Source organism: Mercurialis annua, linkage group LG3 (assembly GCF_937616625.2).
Source record: "Mercurialis annua linkage group LG3, ddMerAnnu1.2, whole genome shotgun sequence".
Lineage (NCBI taxonomy): Eukaryota > Viridiplantae > Streptophyta > Magnoliopsida > Malpighiales > Euphorbiaceae > Mercurialis > Mercurialis annua.
The window spans coordinates 60,090,919-60,113,116 of NC_065572.1; the positions used below are offsets into that span (position 1 = coordinate 60,090,919).

The window sequence follows — 22,198 nt, forward strand, 5'->3', positions numbered from 1 at the left end:
ATCTATTTTAATCAGATTAAATTAAAATAAATTATACTTTATTTTGGATAAAACTGTTGGATTGGTTCGATTTTTTCTCTCTCCTAATTTTATAGTTTTGTTTTAAATTTATTTTCACATCATTGAAATAAAATTAAAATTTTATTGAGTTATAAAAAACTCAAATTAACATTGAATTTAAAATTTTATTTAGTTTTAAAATGTCTGAAAATTTAGTAAAACAAAGAGAACATATTTGTAAAATAATTCTGATAATTATAATACCAAACTAATTAAATATTTTTTGATAAGATTGTAATATGAATAAAATAAAACATTATATTGATAAGAAAAGGATTACATGTCACACACATTACCATTCTCCAACATTATGGACAAAATTACATCTGTTCAAAGTTGACATACTATGTGTTTCCTCACTTTAATTTTACTTTTGTTTTTGTTTTTTGTTTGTAAGAAAGATTTAGACGTGAGTGCCTTCCTTGTCGTAAACTAGCTAACGGAGTCTAATATTATACTAAATAAATCATAGCCGTCCATTGAGTTGATGCTAATGGGACATTTGATTTGGATATAGAAATAAATTTTTAACGTCATCATGAGGTTATTTATACGTCAATTAACTTTTCTGTTAGATTAGATACCACTATATTTTTCGGGTTAAAACTAGATATGAGTATGAGAAAAGAAAGCAGGTTCGAAATTTAGCCAAAATTAAAACTAGAGTCTCATTTTAACGATTGATTCTCTTCAGGGGCGGAGCCAGGAATTTTATACGGGAGGAGCCGATCATATTTATTAGCAATAATTAAATATTCAAAATTAAATTATAAACCAATAATTGATAAATATTTAAAATGCAAACAAATAATTATAATACGAAAGGTTTCTTTTTCGGATCACGGAAATCGTTAGTTAACGAATCTAATTTAATTTTTTTTACAATTGTAAAATGTAGAAATTAGATATGATAGTCTTTAAAATTTGGCTAATCACCTGTAAAACTACCGACCTTTCATTTTTTTTTCAATAACACCCTCACCTTGTAAAAACTTCAATAGCACTCTATTTCGCATTTTTACGTTTCAATAGCACCCTACATTTAAAAAAATAGATGATTTTATTATTATAAGGATTAAATTTAATAAAATAACTAAATGAAAGGATCATTTTATACCTTTTTCTGATTAAACAAATACAAACACATCACTTAACTTAAAAAACATCCAAATAAGCCCTCTTCCCCACTAGTTTAAATAAAAAATTAAAAAAATATTAATTTCAACTCTACATTTTTCCGGTTTCCTCCTCACCCCGCCACCCGCCGCTTCTCCACCATCATCCTCCATGGGAGGACGAGCTCGTCTTCCCATGGAGGACAAACAGAGCTCGTCCTCCATGAGAGGACGAGCTGTTCTCGTCCTCCCATGGGAGGACGAACAGCAGCTCTGTTCGTCCTCCCATGGGAGGACGAGATTCGTCCTCCATGGGAGGACGAGAACACCTTGTCCTCCATCCTCCCATGGAGGATGAGTTCTTGAGGAAGAACTTTGTTCTTCCTCAAGAACAAGGAAGAATTTTGTTCTTTCTCTATGGTGTTTTTCAAAAAAAAAATAGCGAATTGCGGTGCGAAAGAGTCGGTAACGGATTTGGGAAAGTGGCGATTGCTCGGATTTTAATTAAATAATTTTTTTTATTATTATTCATCTTTAAATATGGAGAAGATAGTTTTTTTGTAGTATTTATAACATTTAATATTATTTAGAATATGTGGTAAATATAAAGGACTTATTTTGAATTTTATCCAACTGAAAATAGTTCAATTTAATACTTTAAGGTGCTATTGAAACGTAAAAATGCGAAATAGAGTGCTATTGAAGTTTTTACAAGGTGAGGGTGTTATTGAAAAAAAAATGAAAGGTCGGTAATTTTACAGGTGATTAGCCTTAAAATTTTGAGCATGGACTTTATAATTTGTTAATAGGCACATAATAATAACAGATTTTATAAAGAACTAAAAAGTGGAGGGGTCAAATGTGTAATGGGCTTTAGAATATTTAAATTTTTTGAATTTTTAATATTAATTTTATTTAAAAAAAAAAATTGGGAGGGGTCAGGACCCCTCCCACCATTAACTTGCCTCCGCCCCTGATTCTCTTAATATTTACTTTGAGTAACATCAGTCCGTTTCTATATATACTAAAAGTTGAAAACTCGTTTCTTAAAAAAAATCATATTTTATATAAAAAAATTCTTAAATAGTTAAAAAACCCTATAAAAATTACTTATAAATAAAAAATCTAATCAATTACTCATATACTTTATAGTTATGGAATTTATTAATATATTGTATTTATTATATATTTAAATTATATAATTTATAATTATTAGAATTTATAAAAAAATATTTTCATATAAATAAACTATTATAACAATTAATAAAATAAACTATTTGGATATACATACAACAAATAAATTGTTATAATATTTATAAGTATATTTTTATAATTTTATTTTTTACACGTTTTTTCTATATTTTCGTTCTCTATATTTTCAAAAATCCGTTTCGCGATTTTTGTTTCTGTTTCCGTGCAACTTAGGTCGACTGTATTAGCACTTAATAAAATTGAATGATTGGATAATCAAAGCTCTCTTAGATCCTTCAACTCCTCAAAATGCGACATCTGTCTTTAGTTGTCTGCCTATTGGTTGACAAAAACGGAGGTGAGGAGTTGAAAGCGTGTCTCATGCAATTTTCAGCCGTTTCAATCAAAACTCGTTCTTCATATAAAATTTTTCTTCTGTTTTTTGGATTAGCCGTTCTTGATGTAAACACAAACAGCAGCGTAGAGACAGTTTTACCGAGGTAACTATTTTTATTTTCTGTTTTTGGGACAAAAATTAACCCAGTTCCCACGCATGCCTCACAACAAAATTCTAAGCATTGGATCCCGTTCAAATTTTGTTACTTTGATTTAATTAACTTTCAATATGATTTAGTTGTAAAGTAATTGGTATTTTTTTCTAAGTGACAAGGTAGGTGCTAAAGTGACGGAGAAATTATAGTGTGCGCGGGTGAATGTCGATTTTCAGTGCTTTTTCTGATTGTATGGCAATTCAATTATTCAAAAATATTAATAAATCTATAAGTCAATTTTAATATCTGAGATGACTGAGTGATACGGAAATTTTTTATTTAGACCCGGTTTATAAATTTTTCATGCACCTATTCAATAAGGCGTTAGAGAAATGAAAAAAAAATGAGCTAGGTTAGAATTTCCCTGAGTGATACATGTGTGAGGGTTTTAATGTCAAAAAGTTAGCTTGGATTTTGTCTAACATTGAAAAATTGTAATTGCACTTTTATCGGTGGTAGCAAAAGAAGAAAAATATCAGATTGAAAGAGGGAAACATAGAATCTGGGCAGGTTTAAAAGTTGGGTCACCAAATTTTTCAAACTTCCCTTAATTTGTCGTTTTGGCATAAATTTTTCCACTAATTATAGGAAACTTCAGCTGCTAATTCAAATTAATGATGTTGATAACTTGTGGGATAGCGGCGACTCCTTGATCCGATGGTGGCTTTACAATCGTACCTGAAAGGTACAACCGTTAGAAGGGTGCCGGAAAGGGATTCCGGCAAACTACTCCAACGGTCAAGTCAATAGGTATTTTAGTGAGAGAAAGAATAAGAAGTGAAAGAGAGTTAAGAGTTGAGAGATCGAAAAAAAAAAAGAATTAACCTTTTCACCTACTTTTTTTTAGCCTTTTATATTGTCCCTTTGTTTCTTTTTGTCTGGGCCGACAGGTCTGACATAATTCTCTTTGTTTGTGCAGGGACAGCAGGGAATGTCAGAGTACTTTCTGTTCAGGTTGTCTCCTTACTAAAGAGGTTGTGTTCGGTGAAACCGAGATGTGATCCGTTGGGTGTCTTGATCGGTTTCATTCTGGGGTGGTCCTGCCATGGTCCTTAGATATTTTGTATGAGTTGGTCTATTTCGGATTTATTTGGTTGTCTGGCCAGGTTGTGTCTTTCTCGGTTTTCTTATATCTGCTCGGTTATCTGTTAATATTCGGCCATGAAGTGCCTCTTGTTGAGGTCGGTTTATTTGTCTTGTTATCAGATGTTATTCTTTTTCACTAGCTAAAAGGTCTGCAATCTATTAAAGAGCAAATTACTATTAAGATTTTTCACATTTATATTAATTCATATTTTAATCTCTCTTTTTTGAAAATCAAATAATATTATCTCACTTTTATTCCCGTTAACAGTTTAATCCACATCGACTTGTGAACCGTAGCCATCCTTTAGTTATATAACCTTGATTTTTAATAATATCGTGATCCAATTTTTAAAAAACTGTGTTTAATCCTTAGCTCTTTCAATATTCTTATATTTTAAAGAGCAAATTATTATGAGACCCCCTATATATATATATATATATATATATATATATATATATTCATAATTAACAGTTTAATACCTCCTTGTTTGAAAACCCACTCAATGGTCCCCTACTTTCAATTCCGTTAACTATTATGCTCTTTTATTAATTTGGGATATCAAATCGTTAATGGAATTGAAAGTGAGGTATCAAATCGTTTAACAAAATTAATAATCAGGGACCAAATTGTTAACGAAATTGTCAGTGAGGTATCAAATCGTTTAACAAATTAAAAATCAAAGACCAAATTGTTAACAAAATTGAAAGTGAGATATCAAATTGTTTGAAAGTAAGTTCTGAAATTATTGAAAGGGTCTAATAGATAACAAAATTGAAAATAAGAGACCATAAAATAGGATTTTAAAATAAAAGGTATCAAACTGTTAATTATGATATAACTCCGGGACTTTAAAGTAATTTGCTCTATTTTAAAATATAGAGTATACTCTGGCACACTTTATATATAATGTAATTTCCGGTGTTATCTCTTTTTTTTGAAACTTAAATAATACGATCTTTAATTTTTATTTATGTTAATGTTTTAGTCATTATACCTATTTTTCATATTTATTTTTAAATTTATAAAATACGAGTATTAAAAATTTGTTATTCAATTTTTAAAAATTAAAATATAAATAAATTAATAATTCATTGAGCCATTAAATCTCATAAAAATATAAAATTTATATTAAATTGAAAGATTAAATTAAAATTTAATTTTATAAATCAAACTCTTCAACTCATTTAACTAACATGATAAATAATGAAAGGACTAAAATATTAGTGGAAACAAAAATGAATGACTGCATTTTTTAGTTTTCAAAAAAGAGGTATTAAACTGTAAATTATAATTATATCAATGATGTGAGAGTAATTAGCTCTAAAATGTATGCATCAATTTTTAATCCGATTTGATTATTCACTAATCAAATGTGAAAGTTTCCTCCATTTTCTTTCAAAACATTCTGATGTTCTTCTCGTCTATCTCCGAGCATGGCGGCAACTTTTTCCATGGATCTAATTAGACTCTCAAGGTTACAGATCCAATCTTTTCAGCAAGATTTCTGAACAATTCTAGCAAAAAAAAATCAAGATCTTGACCAGTTTGGTATAGCTGAGTACAAAAAATACAAAATACTAAATTCATAGAACAAGATCGATGACAAGCACAAGATGAATCAAATCAAAAACTAAAATTTTACAAAAATAAAAGAGAATAGATCTAAAAATTTAAAATGAATAAATATGTTTTTGAGTCAAAAGGGAAAGGAAAGAGCCAAAGGAAATCACAGGAATGGGCGGAGTCGGAAAGAAAATAACGACAATCTCTTTCCGATCAGCCCATTACCGGAAACTTCCTGCAGCCTGCTTCCTTTCCCTATCCTCATTTTCAATTTCAATTGCCTATCTCCTACCACCAATACCGCACGATGCACGTCTATATAAATAAAGAAAGGGATAAGGTACAAAAATGAACCTAATATTTACCCAAAATCTCACTTAAACCCTTCATGTTTCTCCCCTTAACCAAAAAAAAAAACCACGGCTCAACGGGAATATCCATTTTCATCAAGCTATCTGATGTTAAATTTTTTTTAGGTAGACTCGGTCCACCATGTTATCTGTGGACTATCCTATCATATTATGACACGTCATTAAAATAGTGGCATTGTCGTAATATTAATATTCAAATGTGTAAAAAAAGTAATAAACAAAATTACGATAGTGTCACAATTTTAATGACATGTCATAGATTGGGATTCCCTCAAGTTCATTTTGAACTTGAGAGGGTCATGTTCACGATATACACTATTCATTACCAAATGAACGGTATAGGTCAGAAAAATACAATTTTAATCAAATTAATCTATATCGTTTATTTTACAATAAATGGTGTAGATCGTGAACATGATCTTCTCAAAATCAAATGAACTTGAGAGAATCTTAATCTCATGTCACAATATAATAGGTTAGTTCACAAATAATGTGATATATTGAGCCTAAATAAGAATTTTTCGTTTGACGCGGCACACGTTTTCCACCATAAAAATCCAATGTGGCTATGTCTTTTACTAAAAATACAAAAATAATCTTAATGTTTAATCTGAGTCTCAGTTATCTGTTTAATGTTTTCTAAAATTTTAATTTTGACCTAAATGCTTTTGAAATTGAATATCTCCATTAACAATTATGACATGATATCAATTTAAGAAATTATGAATATGAAAAATTCTGATTTAATACAAATTAGTCATATAAAAAGATTAAGATGGAAAAAATGTTAAAATAAATAATTATTTTGAACCCTAAAATTTCACATAAATACTTATGAATCTCTCTGTTTTTTTTAAATTTATTAACGTGCTTTCATTTGTAATAAAAAATATTTTATCGATATTATTTAAACTTTTTTAAATCTATTTTTTAATGTTTTGATTAGTATTTCTATTTAATTAATATTTTAACCGTTTAAAATTGTATCAAATGAGCACTTTTAGCTATTTTTTCATAACTAGACTACTTATTATAAGATGAAAATAAATTTTAAAGTTGTTGATATAATTTATTATTTTAATCTAAATAAGCAAACATATGTGTTTACACGCGCTACCATTAGAATTTAAAACAAAAGCAAAACTAGATAATTTCTTGAGTGAATCTAGTTCGCCATGTAGGGTTGTAAACTATCCATTAAATGCAGAGTATTTTATACAAATCCCCTAAAAAGGGGTTTTGTTTATGTTAGTGACCCACAAAATAAATTTGTCCAGAAATCTACTATAAAAATTCAAAATTTTACTTTTATACTTCAATACCCTGGAAAAGCTAATTTATAATTGAATAAGACAATTGTGACATTCTCTAATAAAAATGTATGAAATTATCTTCTCTATCTCATCATCATAAACGTGATCATCACTGCCGGCGAAAATAAATTCAAAGTGAAGAACGCCGCTAGTGTTAGCTTTATCAAGATGAGGAGGCAGCAACAATGACTTTGAGAGCAGCGAATCTAGCTAGCAAATCGTTTTAATTAGGAGCAGTTGTTTTGGGTTTGTTGGAGGATTGAAAATGCTTGAATTTGTAGCGGTGGTCGGACCGGCGTCGTGATGGTCTCTCACTACCAGCGAGATAAAAATCCACGCGCAGGCAAAAGATGAAGAGAATTTGGCGATGTAATTTATCATGACGACAGTTTTCAGATGCGGAGGATCAATGCTCTGTCTAAGAAAGGAGATTGAATCGATGTAGCTAGATTTTTTCTTACAATAATGGAGGCAATTTATCATTTACATTATCAACAAATCAAATGCTCTTCAATTAGTTTTTGTTTTGGTTTAGAAATTACTTTGATATTTTTGGAGAAATTTAAATTAAAGTAGTAATGACGTTCAATGTTAAATCTGAAGAAATTTAAATTGAAGTAGCAATTATGTCATGTTCAAATCTGGAGAAAATGGAATATAATGAGTTGTTGCATAATGATTTTGTCTACACATGTTCTAGTTCATCGTTTATATCTAGTAGACGAACAATATTCATTTTCTATACTGGTTTTTTAATTTGTTTAGCATGGATCTTGAGTTAAAATTCATGCTCAAATCTGGCGAACTGCTCATGTCCTCTTCTAGTCTATCATATCTAATTCAACCTCATCAACCTTCTTTAGCCACACTTGTATTTTATAGTTTATGCTTTCCCCTCTTTATTGAGCTTATACTTCACAATTTGTTGCACTTGGATAATATGCAGTGACTTGATCCTTGACGCAACCTGTTTTCAGGAGTACATTTTGCAATTCCAACAACAAAGGTGACCAAGATAACCAAAATAGATGTTTTCCATGGAGTAGATGAAACTTCATGAAACCATAAAAATTCAGCCATAAGAGTTCATTTGAAGACATTTACAATCATAGAGTAGATTGACATATATATGTTAATTACTTGAAATCATTGACCATCAACACATAATTTGTAAAAATCTTATCTTTGGGTGGATAGTGAAAATATTGCGATTTTTAAATGTTTAAAATATTATAGTTATAAAAAAAGAAAATCAGGTTTGCTTAAAAAACTAAATGTCATAACAAATGCAATAGATGCCATGTTTATGAACACAACATGAAAACTTGCAAGAGTATGTATAAGAAAAAATAGTTTAGTATGTGGTACTATTTCAGGTTCACATGCGGTTAACATCAGGTTGCTTTTCAGTTTTATAGATTGTCAATTACATTTCAATTAAAAAATTATTCAATTCTTATAATAGACTATATTTTAAAATACTCTCTATATAAAATGTCAAATAAAATTGTAAAATGCATCAAGACAAATTTTATTAAAAATTAAACTAAAATAGTTCAATTGATATAGGTTCACATCAGGTTGATTTTCGGTTTTATAGGCTGTCAAATATATTTCACTTAAAAGAGATATTTTATTTGTTATTACACTAAATTTCAAAATTCTCTCTATATAAAATGTCATTTAAGATTGTAAAGAGTAATAAGATAAATTTTATTAAAAATTCAATTAAGGTAATTCAGTTAATACAGGTTCACATCTGGTTCACATCAGGTTGGTTTTTGGTTTTATAGATTGCAGATACATTTCATTTAAAAGAGATATTCAATTTATATATTAAACTAAATTTCAAAATTTTCTCTGTAAAAATGTATTTAATCTATACTATATATAAAAGCACGGATGGGGGGGGGGGACATGCAAATTTACTGAATAATCCTTTTCAGTTTACTACTAAATAAATATTTTATAGTCATTAACTAATTAATTATTTAATTAATCACTATTGTAATTAAAGTCCTAATTAGAATAGGTAGCTAAATTATTTTCAATTTAGTTTTAAGTATGTAAAATATAACTAAATTGTCTCCAAATTAGTAGGAATACCTATCTTTTAATTTGATTCAATTACAAAATTAAAATACTGTATTTGTCAATATATTATTATTTAAATTTCTATCTTATTATTTTTAAAGATATTATTAATAAAATTAAGTTAATTATTTAATTATAGTTATTATAAAACCAAAAGAAGAATAAATTCAGTATGGAAAAAAATTTAATAACCGAATATATTATATTTACTTTTACAAAAATTCTTAACTAATTTAATATTAATTATAAATAAAAAATTGATATAATTATAATAAATTTACTAATATGTTCATTGACGAGTTACGTTACGAGCCACGTGCATAGCACGTAATGCGAAACTAGTATTATAAAGAGCAGCAAGATAAATTTTATTAAAAATTAAATTAAAGTAGTTCAGTTGATATAGGTTCACATCATGTTGATTTTCGGTTTTATAGTCTGTCATATACATTCACTTAAAAGAGATTCAATTTGTGTATATAAAATGTTATTTAAGATTTTAAAGAGCAGCAAGAAAAATTTGATTAAAAATTGAATTAAAGTAGTTCAGTTGATATAGGTTCACATCAGGTTCACATCAGGTTGATTTTCGGTTTTATAGTCTGTCAAATACATTTCATTTAAAAGAAATATTCAATTAATATATTATACTAAATCTCAAAATTCTCTCTATATAAAATTTCATTTAAAATTGTAAACAGCAGCAAGACAAATTTGATTAAAAATTAAATTAAAATAATTCAGTTGTTATAGTTTCACATCAGGTTCGCATTAGGTTGATTTTCAGTTTTATAAACTATCATATACATTTCAATTAAAATAGTTATTCAATTATATAATAAAAATAAAGCAGCTGTAAAGATCAGTTTGAATGAAAACTAAAAATTAAAATTGAAAACTATTGATTCATTAAACCATACAAAAAAAAAAGGCTTAATCACCAAAAAATGCCAAACCTATACGTTTGTGTCAATTATAGCCAAAACTTTAAAAATCACCAGATTTAGCCAAAACTTATATGTTCTGTTTCTTTTTTAGCCATTTTTGAATCGAATCGGTTTTTCTGACACCGTGTCGTCCACGTCACCGCCAACTAAGCAATTGGCTAGCATGTCAGCTTGAATATTTAAATAAGGTTTGGCTATAACTGACACAAAATGCATAGGTTTGGTATTTTTTGATGAATAAAACTAATTTTAAAATTAAATAATTAAATGATTAATTATATTATAATAAAATTCATATATATTTAAAAAAATAATATTTTTATTTAACGCTAATTAAAATTAATTTATTTTTTACTAAATTTAAATAATTCTAATAATTTTTTGTACATATTTGAGGGATATATAATTAATTTAAATTCTAATAAAAACAAAAAATGTCATATTCATCTTAAAATTTATTTTTTTTAAATTCCAATAGTCGGTTCTTTGACACCGCCGCCATTTGAGACCTAATTGTTCGTCTTCCGACGAACAATGAGTAATATACACAACAAACATACGACAGTGTTCATACTTCAACTATACACACATAAACATAAAAATAATCACTGAATAAATTGTTTATTTAAAGGACGAGTTTAATTATTTTCTCATTTTTTTCCTTTAAAAAGTGAAGCTCATTGTGGTGTAATCAATATATATCATGATGTTTATAAGCATAAACGCATGTCATTTACTAGGCATAGCCAAAAAATTACTTTAATTTACACATAACTATTTTATTTATCACCTAAAACCAGTCATTACAAGATCTTAACAACATTAAAAATAATAAATCAAGTTTAAAATCATCATGAACATTAAATCCTTTCACCAAATTTAATTCAATATTAATTCCTAAGTAATACGTTAATTCATTTTTTAATTACATATTCATTAAAATATATTATAATATAAATTAATTTAGATTTAATTAGGTTTAATAAAAAAATAAAATTAATTTTAATTAGTATTAAATAGGAAATATTAATTATTTTTAAATATATATAAATTTCATAAATGATATAATTAATTTATTAATTATTAAATTTAAAAATTGGCTTGAATTTAAAATTAGGTTTATTCACCCAAAAAATACCAAACTTATATTTTTTGTGTCAGTTATAGTCAAATCTTATTTAAATATTTCAGCTGCCATGCCAGCCAATTGCTTAGTTGGCGGTGACGTGGACGACACGGTGTCAAAAAAAACGGTTCGATTGAAAAATGGCTAAAAAAGAAACATAACATATAAGGTTTGACTAAATCCGGTAATTTTTAAAGGTTTGCCTATAATTGACATAAAATGTATAGGTTTGACATTTTTTTAGTGATTAAGCCAAAAAAATATTATAACAGAAAAAAGAATTATACTAAAATCATATGTATATTTAACTGGAAGATGAAATCAACAAACAAAGATGTAGAAAGGGTACAACTTTATAGTCCAAAACAGCACAAAACTAAAATATTAATAAAAAAATAAAACCCACTTACCAAAATATATTATTCAAATTAAGCTTAATTAAACTAATAAAGGTTACAACTTCTCTTACTCAAAGATTGATGGAAATCACAATAGAAGATGTCGTGTTCATGTTGTCAATAATCAAACACAAATATACATGAAATTGTAGAAATTTTTGGGACAAACATTGATAAAAAGAGCTGTTATTACAATTAGACAAAGTACCTTCTATAAAAAAAATATTTTCTAATACTAATAAAAGATGATCTTTCTCCTCTACTAATTATATTTTTGTTTTTTGTTTTTTTTAGATTTTGTTTTTTTATAATTGGGAAAGGGTAGCGCTTGTGGAAGGAATTGAACACACAACCTTGACACTTTGTGTCTAGCGCTTATACCATTTAAGCTATAGCTCGTTGGTATTTTTTTTTTGCTACCTATGTTTGTATTGCTTTTATTTTATTTCTGGGTTTTCTTCAATTTGTCGAAACCGAACTTCATCCAATTTCGACCACTTCTCTCTCATCTCCTCCCAAATTTTCTTATCTAATCATTAGATCCTCCGACTGCCAGAGATTTGACCAATGAAAAAGGGCAAAAGCACCGATGAAGAAGAAACTCAATAAGCAAGGGGGTGAGCAGCATCAGAGATCAAACAGTCGACAACAACAAATAAAAAACAGTGAGGGAGGAAGTATCACCGGAGATTCGACTATTGACAACAATAGTAGAAAACAATGATCGAGGGAGCAGTTGTGGGTGTTAGAGAAGAAAACAAAAGGGTAATATATGACTAAAATTTAAATGAGGTATATGTAGAAACTATTTTTTTTAAAAAAACGAGATTTTTGCATAAAATTAGTTTCTGAGTCATTAACATAAACTTTCTAATTTTTGGGTTATATAGTGTAATTTTCTCTTAAATGCATGACACATGACGTTATAAAATGTTGTATCCAATCAATAAATATCACATTAATTGATGATATTTCAATTAAAATTAACAAGTCACCAAAAATAGCTATAAATATTTATTTAATATATTTTTAAACAATTAAAATTACTTATTGAAAAGATAAATATTGAATCCAGACAATCTGGTCACAAGATCTGAAAAAAGAACGTTGATGAACTCGATTATGGTGTAATTTTCTCTCGATGCAACGTGGGATCACTACTTTTTTGCGTGACGGAGAAGTATTATATTTGTAAGTCGGTATATATATATATATATTCTTAACATACATTAATTTACATCACTGTAGAGAAGATCCTCTTGTTGGCGCGATGGCAGCAGCTCAACTCAATGATGAGTCGACGGAACCTGAAACCTACCTCGACGGCTATGATGAAGTGATTCGAACTCTTCCAAGGAAAAAAGGTTGGTGGAGTGATCTCCAACAGTATAAAGGCTTTAGGCTAAGATCTCCGGCTGTCGTTAAAGGTCTCATGTTTATCGAACAACACTTCAAGTCTCAGCCTGAAGATATCATATTAGCAAGCTATCCGAAATGCGGTACTACCTGGCTTAAATCTTTGCTTTTCGCTACTATTAATCGACACGTTTTTAGTTCTTCTGAACACCCTTTGCTCTCCTCTAACCCTCACCATCTTTTCGTTCTATTGGAGTTCATCCTAGATGAAAACGATGAATTACAAGAGACTATTGATCTTGACTCTATGCCGTCGCCTCGCCTTTTCGCTACGCACATCCCTTATACTCTGTTACCGGACTCTATGACGGGTTCTGGGTGCAAAGTTGTTTACATATGTCGCGACCCGAAAGATGTTTTTGTCTCAAAATGGCACTTTGCTCAGAAGATAAGGCCTAAAGAGATGCCACCTCTTCCATTTCGAGAAGCTTTTGAGATGTTCTGTAATGGAGTTTCGCACTTCGGACCGTTTTGGGAGCATGTGTTGAGTTATTGGAAAGCTAGCTTAGAAGCACCCGATAAGGTACTGTTCTTGAAATATGAAGAACTAAAAAGAGAGCATGTGGTTCAAGTTATGAGATTGGCTGAGTTTTTGGACAAGCCCTTTGCAGTGGAAGAGCATAGTGTTGTGGAAGAAATTATAAAGTCATGCAGTCTGAAGAATCTGCGAAATTTAGAGGCGAACGAAGGCAAAAAGTTCGATCCAACGGCTAAATATCCGGATTTCTTCAGGAAAGGTGAAGTTGGAGACTGGAGAAATCACTTGACACCTGAAATGGCAGAGAAAATTGATGGTATTACAATTGAGAAGCTGCATGGCTCTGGTTTAACCTTTGCTCCTTCATCAGTAACCGAGAATATTATTGCAGCCGTCTGATCCGGTTTCTATGCTCTACCTCACTATCAATGTATCATTAAAATAGATTTTTTATGTACTGTTTTCTCCTGTAAACCGTTGCATTTTACTTTTCAGCTTGCTATTATGGTTGTTGCTTCTATTTTAATCAGCAATTTCAAAGCATTGTTATCTATCAAAAGAGCTATTTTTTTGTTCTGTAGAAAATTAAAAGAGCTAATTCAATAATAAAAAATCAGTAATAGTACAATAATTGAATAGTTTTGATTTTAATTAAAAAAAGGCCTAATTACTTAAAAACCATCCACCTTGGAATTTTTTTCATTTATACCATAACCTAGAATTTTTTTCAATTATACCCTATTTCGAGATCAATAGTGATGAGGTGTCACGGTTCCATTGGTGTAATTTGCTGAGGTGGATATCACTTTACACCAATGAATGAGTGCCACCTCAGCACCGTGTATGAATTTGAAAAAAAGTGATAGTTCGTGTATAAAAATGAGAAAATTTAAACTACATGATTACAATGAGAAAACATGTAAAGTTCATAATTTTTTTTGACATTAACCCAATTTATAATTAGATACATACCCTATCATTTTGACTCTGGTGCATAAAAATTTGGTCAAAACACCAACCACAGTTTTATAATTGTGCTAATTTAATTATCATTTATAAAAAAAGACTTAATCACCAAAAAATACTCCACCTTTTAATTCCTTTTTAAATGCACCCTGACGTTGTAATTTTGTCAGCTGCACCCTAATTCGCACCTTTGGTTTTTAATTCCACCCTCAAATACTAAATTGATCTCTTTTTTATTTAGAAAAGGTTAAAATAAGTCATCCATTTTTAAATTTTTGTGTGAAAAAGAGTTCAAACGAGTATTTTATAAAGGTTTTTATGAATTTTTTCTAAGTGAAAAAGAGTCCAATTTAATTTTCGGGATGAAATTGAAATCCAAAGGTGCGAATTAGTGTGCAACTGACAAAATTGCAACGTCAGAGTGCAACTGAAAAAGGCTAAGAGATGAGGGTTTTTTTTGGTGATTAAGTCTAAACAAAATCAACCAAAAATTAAAAAAAGAGGATTTGACAAATTATAACGCAACTTTTTCGTTCTTTGTTGGATGCTAACAATAATTTTAGGATTTTTTTTATATAAAATACTATTTTTTTATAAAATTTACTTCTTTACGGTCCTTTTTAAATCTATTTCATGGCAATTTTTTTTCTTTTTTATACTATTCTTTTAAAAAATTAACTTTCTATATTAACTCTAATTTTTTAACAATGTTCTATCATTATTTTTATTTTTTTTCATCATTATATTTATGCATTCAATATTTATCATATATTTAATTTTTTAATTTTTCGAATTTTAACCTTTTCTTACTTTTGATATTTTTCGTCAGTTTTAATATCAACAACATTTAATAAACTGGATTATAATAATTGTTGTAACATTGATACCGATTATTGAATCTTTGATATCAATTGTCGTGACCGGTTTTTGACCGGATTGGTATGCGCAGCGGAATCGAAACCATTATGTAGGTATTTGATTATGGATTTGATCAACAAACAATAATATAGCAAAATAAATAAATAACACAAGAGACGTGGTTCTGCATTAAAGCGTACATCCACAGACGAAAGAATTGAGCCATCCACTAATCATTAAAAGGAGTACAAAATTGGTGGAGATTCACCAAATAGAAAACATCTCTAATAAATATGCCCTTATAACAAAAACCCACAAAGTGTTTAACTCTCTATAAGAAGTAACCCAAAAGGGTTAGAATTAACTTTTATTCCTCACACCACACTAGGGGTGTAAACGGGCCGAGCCGAGCCCGTGTTAGGCCAAGCTCGAGCTCGAGCTCGAGTGTGTTTTACAGGCTCGAGCTCGAGCTCGAACAACATTCGAGCTACTCGAGCTCGAGCTCGAGCTCGAGTTGAATTTAATAAAAATAAAAGCAATAATTAAAAAAATCAGATTTAATGTATTTTAATTATTTTTCACTATATATTATACAATTTAACTAATTTGTATGATGCATATCTAAATTTAGAGGTGTAAAAATTTAATATAATGATAATAAACTTATTATTGTTAATTTATAACAAGCTCGTTTAGGCCCGTTTAGGCTCGCGAGCCTCACGAGCCTTAGTAAATGGTACTCGAGCTCGGCTCGAGATGGAGCTACTCGAACTCGAGCTCGAGCTCGACTCGAATTTTTCGAGCCGATCTCGAGCTTTTTTCGAGTCGATCTCGAGTAACTCACGAGTAGTCCAACTCGTTTACACCCCTACACCACACACCCCCTTTTCTTCTTATTCACATCAATGTCTACATTATGTGTTCGGTTTTTGGTATGAGAAGTAAAAGTTAATTCTAATCTTGATTGGGTTATGAATAAGCGCAATGTATACATCTAACACTGTATAAAATAAAAAGAGGGTTGTTGGAGTATGATAGATAAAAAGAAGCTATTAGGCCATTTAATGATTGGGTTATGAATAAGCGCAATGTATCTTAAGCGTTTTTTCTTTTTCTTGCAAATGTAACCTACCAAATTATGCCCATTATTTATGAAATACTTGATCATTAATCTTTAATTTCGAATATTATAATTAGACCTGGCAATTCGTGTCTGCGTGTAATAAACGGGTTGTCGCACCGTGCCGTCCGGTCTCGGTCGCATCCAGGAGTTTTTGATTATTTCGAGACTTTGTGCGACTTGGCTGACTTCCCGTGCTTGACATTGTCAGGTTTTTGGGAGTCGCCACCAATCTAATGAGTGGGATTGGTCCACTTATGGTACTGGTCTATTAGTGGGTTCGGGGTTGGTTACGTATAGGGAAGAAATCACATCACCCTATCCCGCCCAGATAAACTGGTTCTTTATATGCTTTGTGTTTAATTTAATAGTGTTTCACCATTGTATTATTTAATTTATTTATATGGATTTGGGCTTAAATACATAAAACATGTAAGAATTAATATTTATTTTTAATAATAACGCTCTAACACCGAATCGTTATTATTTTAAGCGATATTTAAATAAATTAAGAAAAAGAAAAATAATGGAGGGATTTGAATCGAACATTTTTAAGTTTTGATGCCTACGTACCCGGATTCCGGGATCAAAGTCCACATAATTTGAAGTGAAATAATATTTTAAGAGAAAAATAATTTTAAAAGATTTGGATTTGAGCCTCGCCCGAGACGCCTACGTATCCGTTAAGCCGGAATCAAAATCCACGTAGTTTGTATTTTAAATTTGATAAAGGAACAAGAGTTTGAAAACGAGGAATGAGGATTTTGGAAAATAAATAAGGATTTGATAAAGGTGAACTTGATCTCGGAATTTGTTGTTCCGAGAGGCCTACGTACCCAATAAATGGGATCAAAGTCCGCGTAGTTCGAAATTATGTGAGAAAAGATGTAAAATAAATTTTTGATAAAAACATTGACAGTATGAAAAAGGGGGTTAAAAATAATAATAATAAAAAGTTATGAGAATAAATAAAATCGAACAAAAATTAAATATTTTAAGTGGACTAATTAATTTGTTTATAATCATAAAATGATGAGCTTTTATACAATGGACTTAAATTAATCTTTATAAAATCCAATAATTATATAATTTCAGTCCAATCCATCAATGATAAAAATTCTTAGCCATTAGATTAAGACCTAATGAATGTAGACCCTCTATTTTAATTAACCTAATTTTTGTCTCAAAAATGCTATTTTGGCCGACACATAATTCCACTAAAAGTTTTCCATTATTTGCTCTTTTATTTCTGATTTTCAGCTCCTAACCCTAGCTTTCTTTTTTCTTTCAATTCTTCTCTTCTAACAAAACAAAACAAATACACGATTAAGAAGACTATAGCTAACGAAATTCTAATGATTCAAGTTAATCCACTGTTCTTTTTGATTTTAAATTTTTTGCTTTCTTGAAGAATTTGTTTAATGGCTCTAGTTTCAGTTTTAATTGAGAATGGCAAGGATAAATGGGATAGCCGGATTCGGTTTGGCGACGGCGCCTCTTGCTCTCCGGTTAGTTCCTGTCTTGAACCGAAGAAAGATTGGCTTGCGGGTTGAACTGAGATCGAACCGGAGGAGAAGGATGGAGGCTCTGAACTGATGAAGAAAGGTTTATTTTATTATACCATTTCTTTTGGATTTTTTTGATTTTTGCTGTTGTTGGGTGGATATAGCTGATTATAGTTTTTTGTATTGATTTAAAACATTTTTGTCAAACTAGGTTTTCTTGATTTTAATTATGTAGAGGAATGATCTAATATCCATCTTAATATAAAAACACAGCGAACAGATTTTTAAAATCTTTTCAAGTTCAGATTGTAACTAATTTCATATGTTCGATTTTTAAGGGTTCATTACGCCATGAACCCTTAAAATAAGCTGACTGAAATGTTTTCTTAACTCCAGAGGAACTTTTCAGTCAGCATATATTAAGATAAATAAATAAAAGAGTAGTTCAAATATATGTATAAATGCTAATTAAGCTGAATGTCATGTGTGTATACCTTAGTTGCTAATGTCGTCTGTTTCCTTGAATGTTGTTGATTAACTTGTTTGTTGAGAGCTTGCCATTGCTACAAGCGATGTAATCTGCTACTCATCTCTTTCGCTATAAATCTTAGTCACGGGGTTTGATTATAGCTGCAATGTATGATTTTGAATTTGGTGTTTGAGATTTCATTCTACTGGGTTTGTGACAGTAAAATCCCAGATTTTGATTTAATTATTTTAGATTTTGTTTTGAGAAAAGTTAGAATTCTGATTTGTAAATATAGTTGATTTGCAATCCAGATTTGCATATTATAAGAAAATTGACTTATTTGTTGGCTATGAACACAACAAAAGTGATTGAGATGATTTATGGAACTGTTTTTGTTTCTTTCTTTGTGTTTGTAGAAATCTTAAGCTTGAACAAAGGTAATGAAGGAGAGGAGCAAGGAATGGAAGAATGTGCAGAATTTCTCAACAACTTTTTCTATTTTTTTTTTCTAAAGGAGGGCTAATGTTCCTTCTCTTCTTTATTTTCAGTGTAAGTTTTTGGGGGCTATTTATGCTATAGCAAAGAGAGAATGTGAGAAGACAGGCTGAATTTCAGCTTCAAAGAAAAAGGAAGAAAGATGGTGAGGATTTGTGCAATGTATTTTGGTCATGGCAGAACTTGGATAGTGTCTCCACACAACAAAGGACTACATTTCAGCTCAGTAGCACACATTGAGAAAAAGGAAGAAGCTGTGGAGAATTTCAATGGGCATATTGCTATGTAAATTCCCTGATGTCCTTTGCAATGAATTTTGGACTTAATTTATAGGCTAAGGCAATGGCAGTTCTGTAATTATGATAAATGTGATTAATTGTGCCTAAATGTACTTAATTAGCCATAATCTTGATTTTGTGTCTATAAATTGGATTTGCACTTGACAATCATAGTTCAGCTACAGCAAAAACACTATTTCGGGCTACTGTAGCAAATAGTGCCACAAAAGACAAATATTTATGGCAAACTTCAGTTTTAGTCCTTTGAATTTGCACATAGTTCATTCCAGTCCTTGAATATAAAAATTTGGCAATTTAGTCTGTGGCGAGAGAAATTATAGAATAATCTCTGGCTAAATTTTATTTCAATCCCTGAAGTAAAAAAAATGGCAGATTGGCTCTTTGGTAAAAATTCCATTTGATCCTTGAGGTTCAAAATTAACTGAATGGTCCCTTTATAAATTAATATTTAGTCCTTAAAGTTAAACAACAAATTAATTCTCTAGTAAAGTTCTCTATCTAGTAAAGTTCTATTTGGTCCCTAAATTTTAAAAGGTTATTGAATAGCCCAACTATTTACCTTATTTTTTTGAGATGTAAGATGTATTAATTTTGCCCCTTTCTTCTTCATTTTTTTTCTAATTTTGTAAGAAGCTAAAAATAATAAAAGGAATTGGTTGTCTCCCTTTTATTATTGTATTTATTTCCTTTAATTGGGCTATTAGTTAAATAAGTCTAAGATAATCAATAAAATTATCGACGTCAAAAATTGGGTATCAACAGCTGCCCCCTTTTGTATATCTTCTTGGAACAAGAAGTATATAAAATATAGGATAGCCAATTGATTAATAAATTGCCAGTATTTTTTTAGAATATTCGATAAAGACTATCGAATCTCGTGTTTGGCACGTTAACGACGAAAGGCAGTTCTGTCCAAGATTGGATGCAATCTAAACTTTGAAATAAAATATTTTTGGTGATGATTCGTGCTGAAAAATGGGTTAAATGCTTGTTAGAGATCCGCAAGGACTCATGCCGATCTAAATGCGTTTAGTATGTTGCTAAATCGCATAAAATAAAAGAAGGTATAAAAATAACATCTGTTAATGGAGGGGATGCTATAAAGGATCCGGTAAGGACTCATACCGAATACTGCGTTTAGCTTGTTACTAACTCGCAGATTTATAAAAAATGCAAAAATAGCATCTGTTAACGGAGGGGATGCTATAAAGGAATTTGGTAAGGACTCATACCGAATATTGTGTTTAGCTTGTTGCTAACTCGCAGATTTAATAAAAAAATTATAAGGATAGCATCTGTTAACGGAGGGGATGCTATAAAGGGATTCAGTAATGACTCATACCGAATACTGCATTTAGCTTGTTACTAACTCGCAGATTTAATAAAAAAATGTAAGGATAGCACCTGTTAACGGAGGGGATACTATAAAGGGATTCGGTAAGAAATCATACCGAATACTACGTTTAGCTTGTTACTAACTCGCAGATTTAATAAAAAAATGTAAGGATAGCATCTGTTAACGGAGGGGATGCTATACAGGAATTCGGTAAGGACTTGTACCGAATACTGCGTTTAACTCGTTACTAACTCGCAGATTTAATAAAAAAATGTAAGGATAGCATCTGTTAACGGAGGGGATACTATAAAGGAATTCGGTAAGGACTCGTACCGAATACTGCGTTTAGCTTGTTACTAACTCGCAGATTTAATAAAAAATGTAAGGATAGCATCTGTTACGGAGGGGATGCTATAAAGGAATTCGGTAAGGACTCATACCGAATACTGCGTTTAGCTTGTTACTAACTCGCAGATTTAAAAAAAATATAAGGATAGCATCTGTTAACGGAGGGGATGCTATAAAGGAATTCGGTAAGGACTCATACCGAATACTGCGTTTAGCTTGTTACTAACTCGCAGATTTAATAAAAAATGTAAAAATTATACTTGTAAATTTATGCTTGGGAGTGAGGAATATATAGAGAGGTAAGCAAGATGCCCCCCTTTAGTTGCCTTATTGCTAATATTTGACAGGTCTGATCTTAAAAAAGTGTTAGACTTCTTTTAAAGAATGATTTAGGTTAAATTCTCTTTTGGTATTGAGAAAAAAAAAGTCAAGAAAAATGTATTTCTGATAGATTGTTCGTAGAGTATGAATTTTATTGGGGATATAATGAAAATATCTTCGTTTTTTCGACATGCATTGAGACTTTTTTTGAGGAGTCAATAGTCTTTATATGGTAAATTTATCCAGACACTTTGATTCTTTTGGATTTTCCATGTATATTCAGATATGGCTTTCATCCGATTAAGATAACTTTGATATGTATCGTTTTTTTTTTTTTTTTTTTGGCAAAGGGGAATCAAATTTTGAGGAAAATTCGGATGTTTTAAAAAATCTGGACAATTTTAAAAAATATTTTCATATTGGTGAATAATTAATACATAAAGACTTTTGACTTTAATATGCATGCCCCCAATGGCATTAACCATTAGGATGTCCAAAAAGAAAGATTTGTTATATTTTTTTTGAAATTTGTTACCAATTGAAAATGGCCCACTGTTCTAGAACATATGTGAATGACTTATTTGTTCAAAAAAATTTGTACAAATCAAGTTTTGTTTTTTGTTTTTGTATATGGGTCATCTTTCGTTGAGGTATTAGCCCATTTGCATGAAATTTGACTAGTATACCAAACCAATTTAATTTAGATTAATTTTTTTTATAATTCTTATTGTATGCTTTTGATCAATTGTTAATAATAGTTTAATTGGGTTA

General features: G+C 29.9%; 1 protein-coding gene and 1 long non-coding RNA gene across 3 annotated transcripts; both read left to right on the forward strand.

Annotated features, from left to right (window-relative positions):
- The first annotated feature begins 13,031 nt into the window (after nt 1-13,031).
- On the forward strand, nt 13,032-14,285 carry LOC126673030 (cytosolic sulfotransferase 12-like). 2 transcript variants are annotated; one of them, XM_050366982.2, is made up of 2 exons: nt 13,032-13,315; nt 13,439-14,285. In XM_050366982.2, the coding sequence occupies exons 1-2, from the start codon at nt 13,087-13,089 to the stop codon at nt 14,107-14,109; spliced, it is 900 nt and encodes a 299-aa protein (XP_050222939.1). In that variant the 5' UTR covers nt 13,032-13,086; the 3' UTR covers nt 14,110-14,285. The 2 variants fall into 2 exon arrangements, with proteins under 2 accessions (XP_050222939.1, XP_050222938.1); XM_050366981.1 differs by having other exon boundaries at nt 13,032-14,285.
- A 3,487-nt stretch (nt 14,286-17,772) lies between these two features.
- LOC126673036 (uncharacterized) lies at nt 17,773-19,569 on the forward strand. The gene is made up of 2 exons (XR_007639254.1): nt 17,773-18,259; nt 19,045-19,569. It is a non-coding gene; the product is annotated as an uncharacterized LOC126673036 (long non-coding RNA).
- Nucleotides 19,570-22,198: the final 2,629 nt, after the last annotated feature.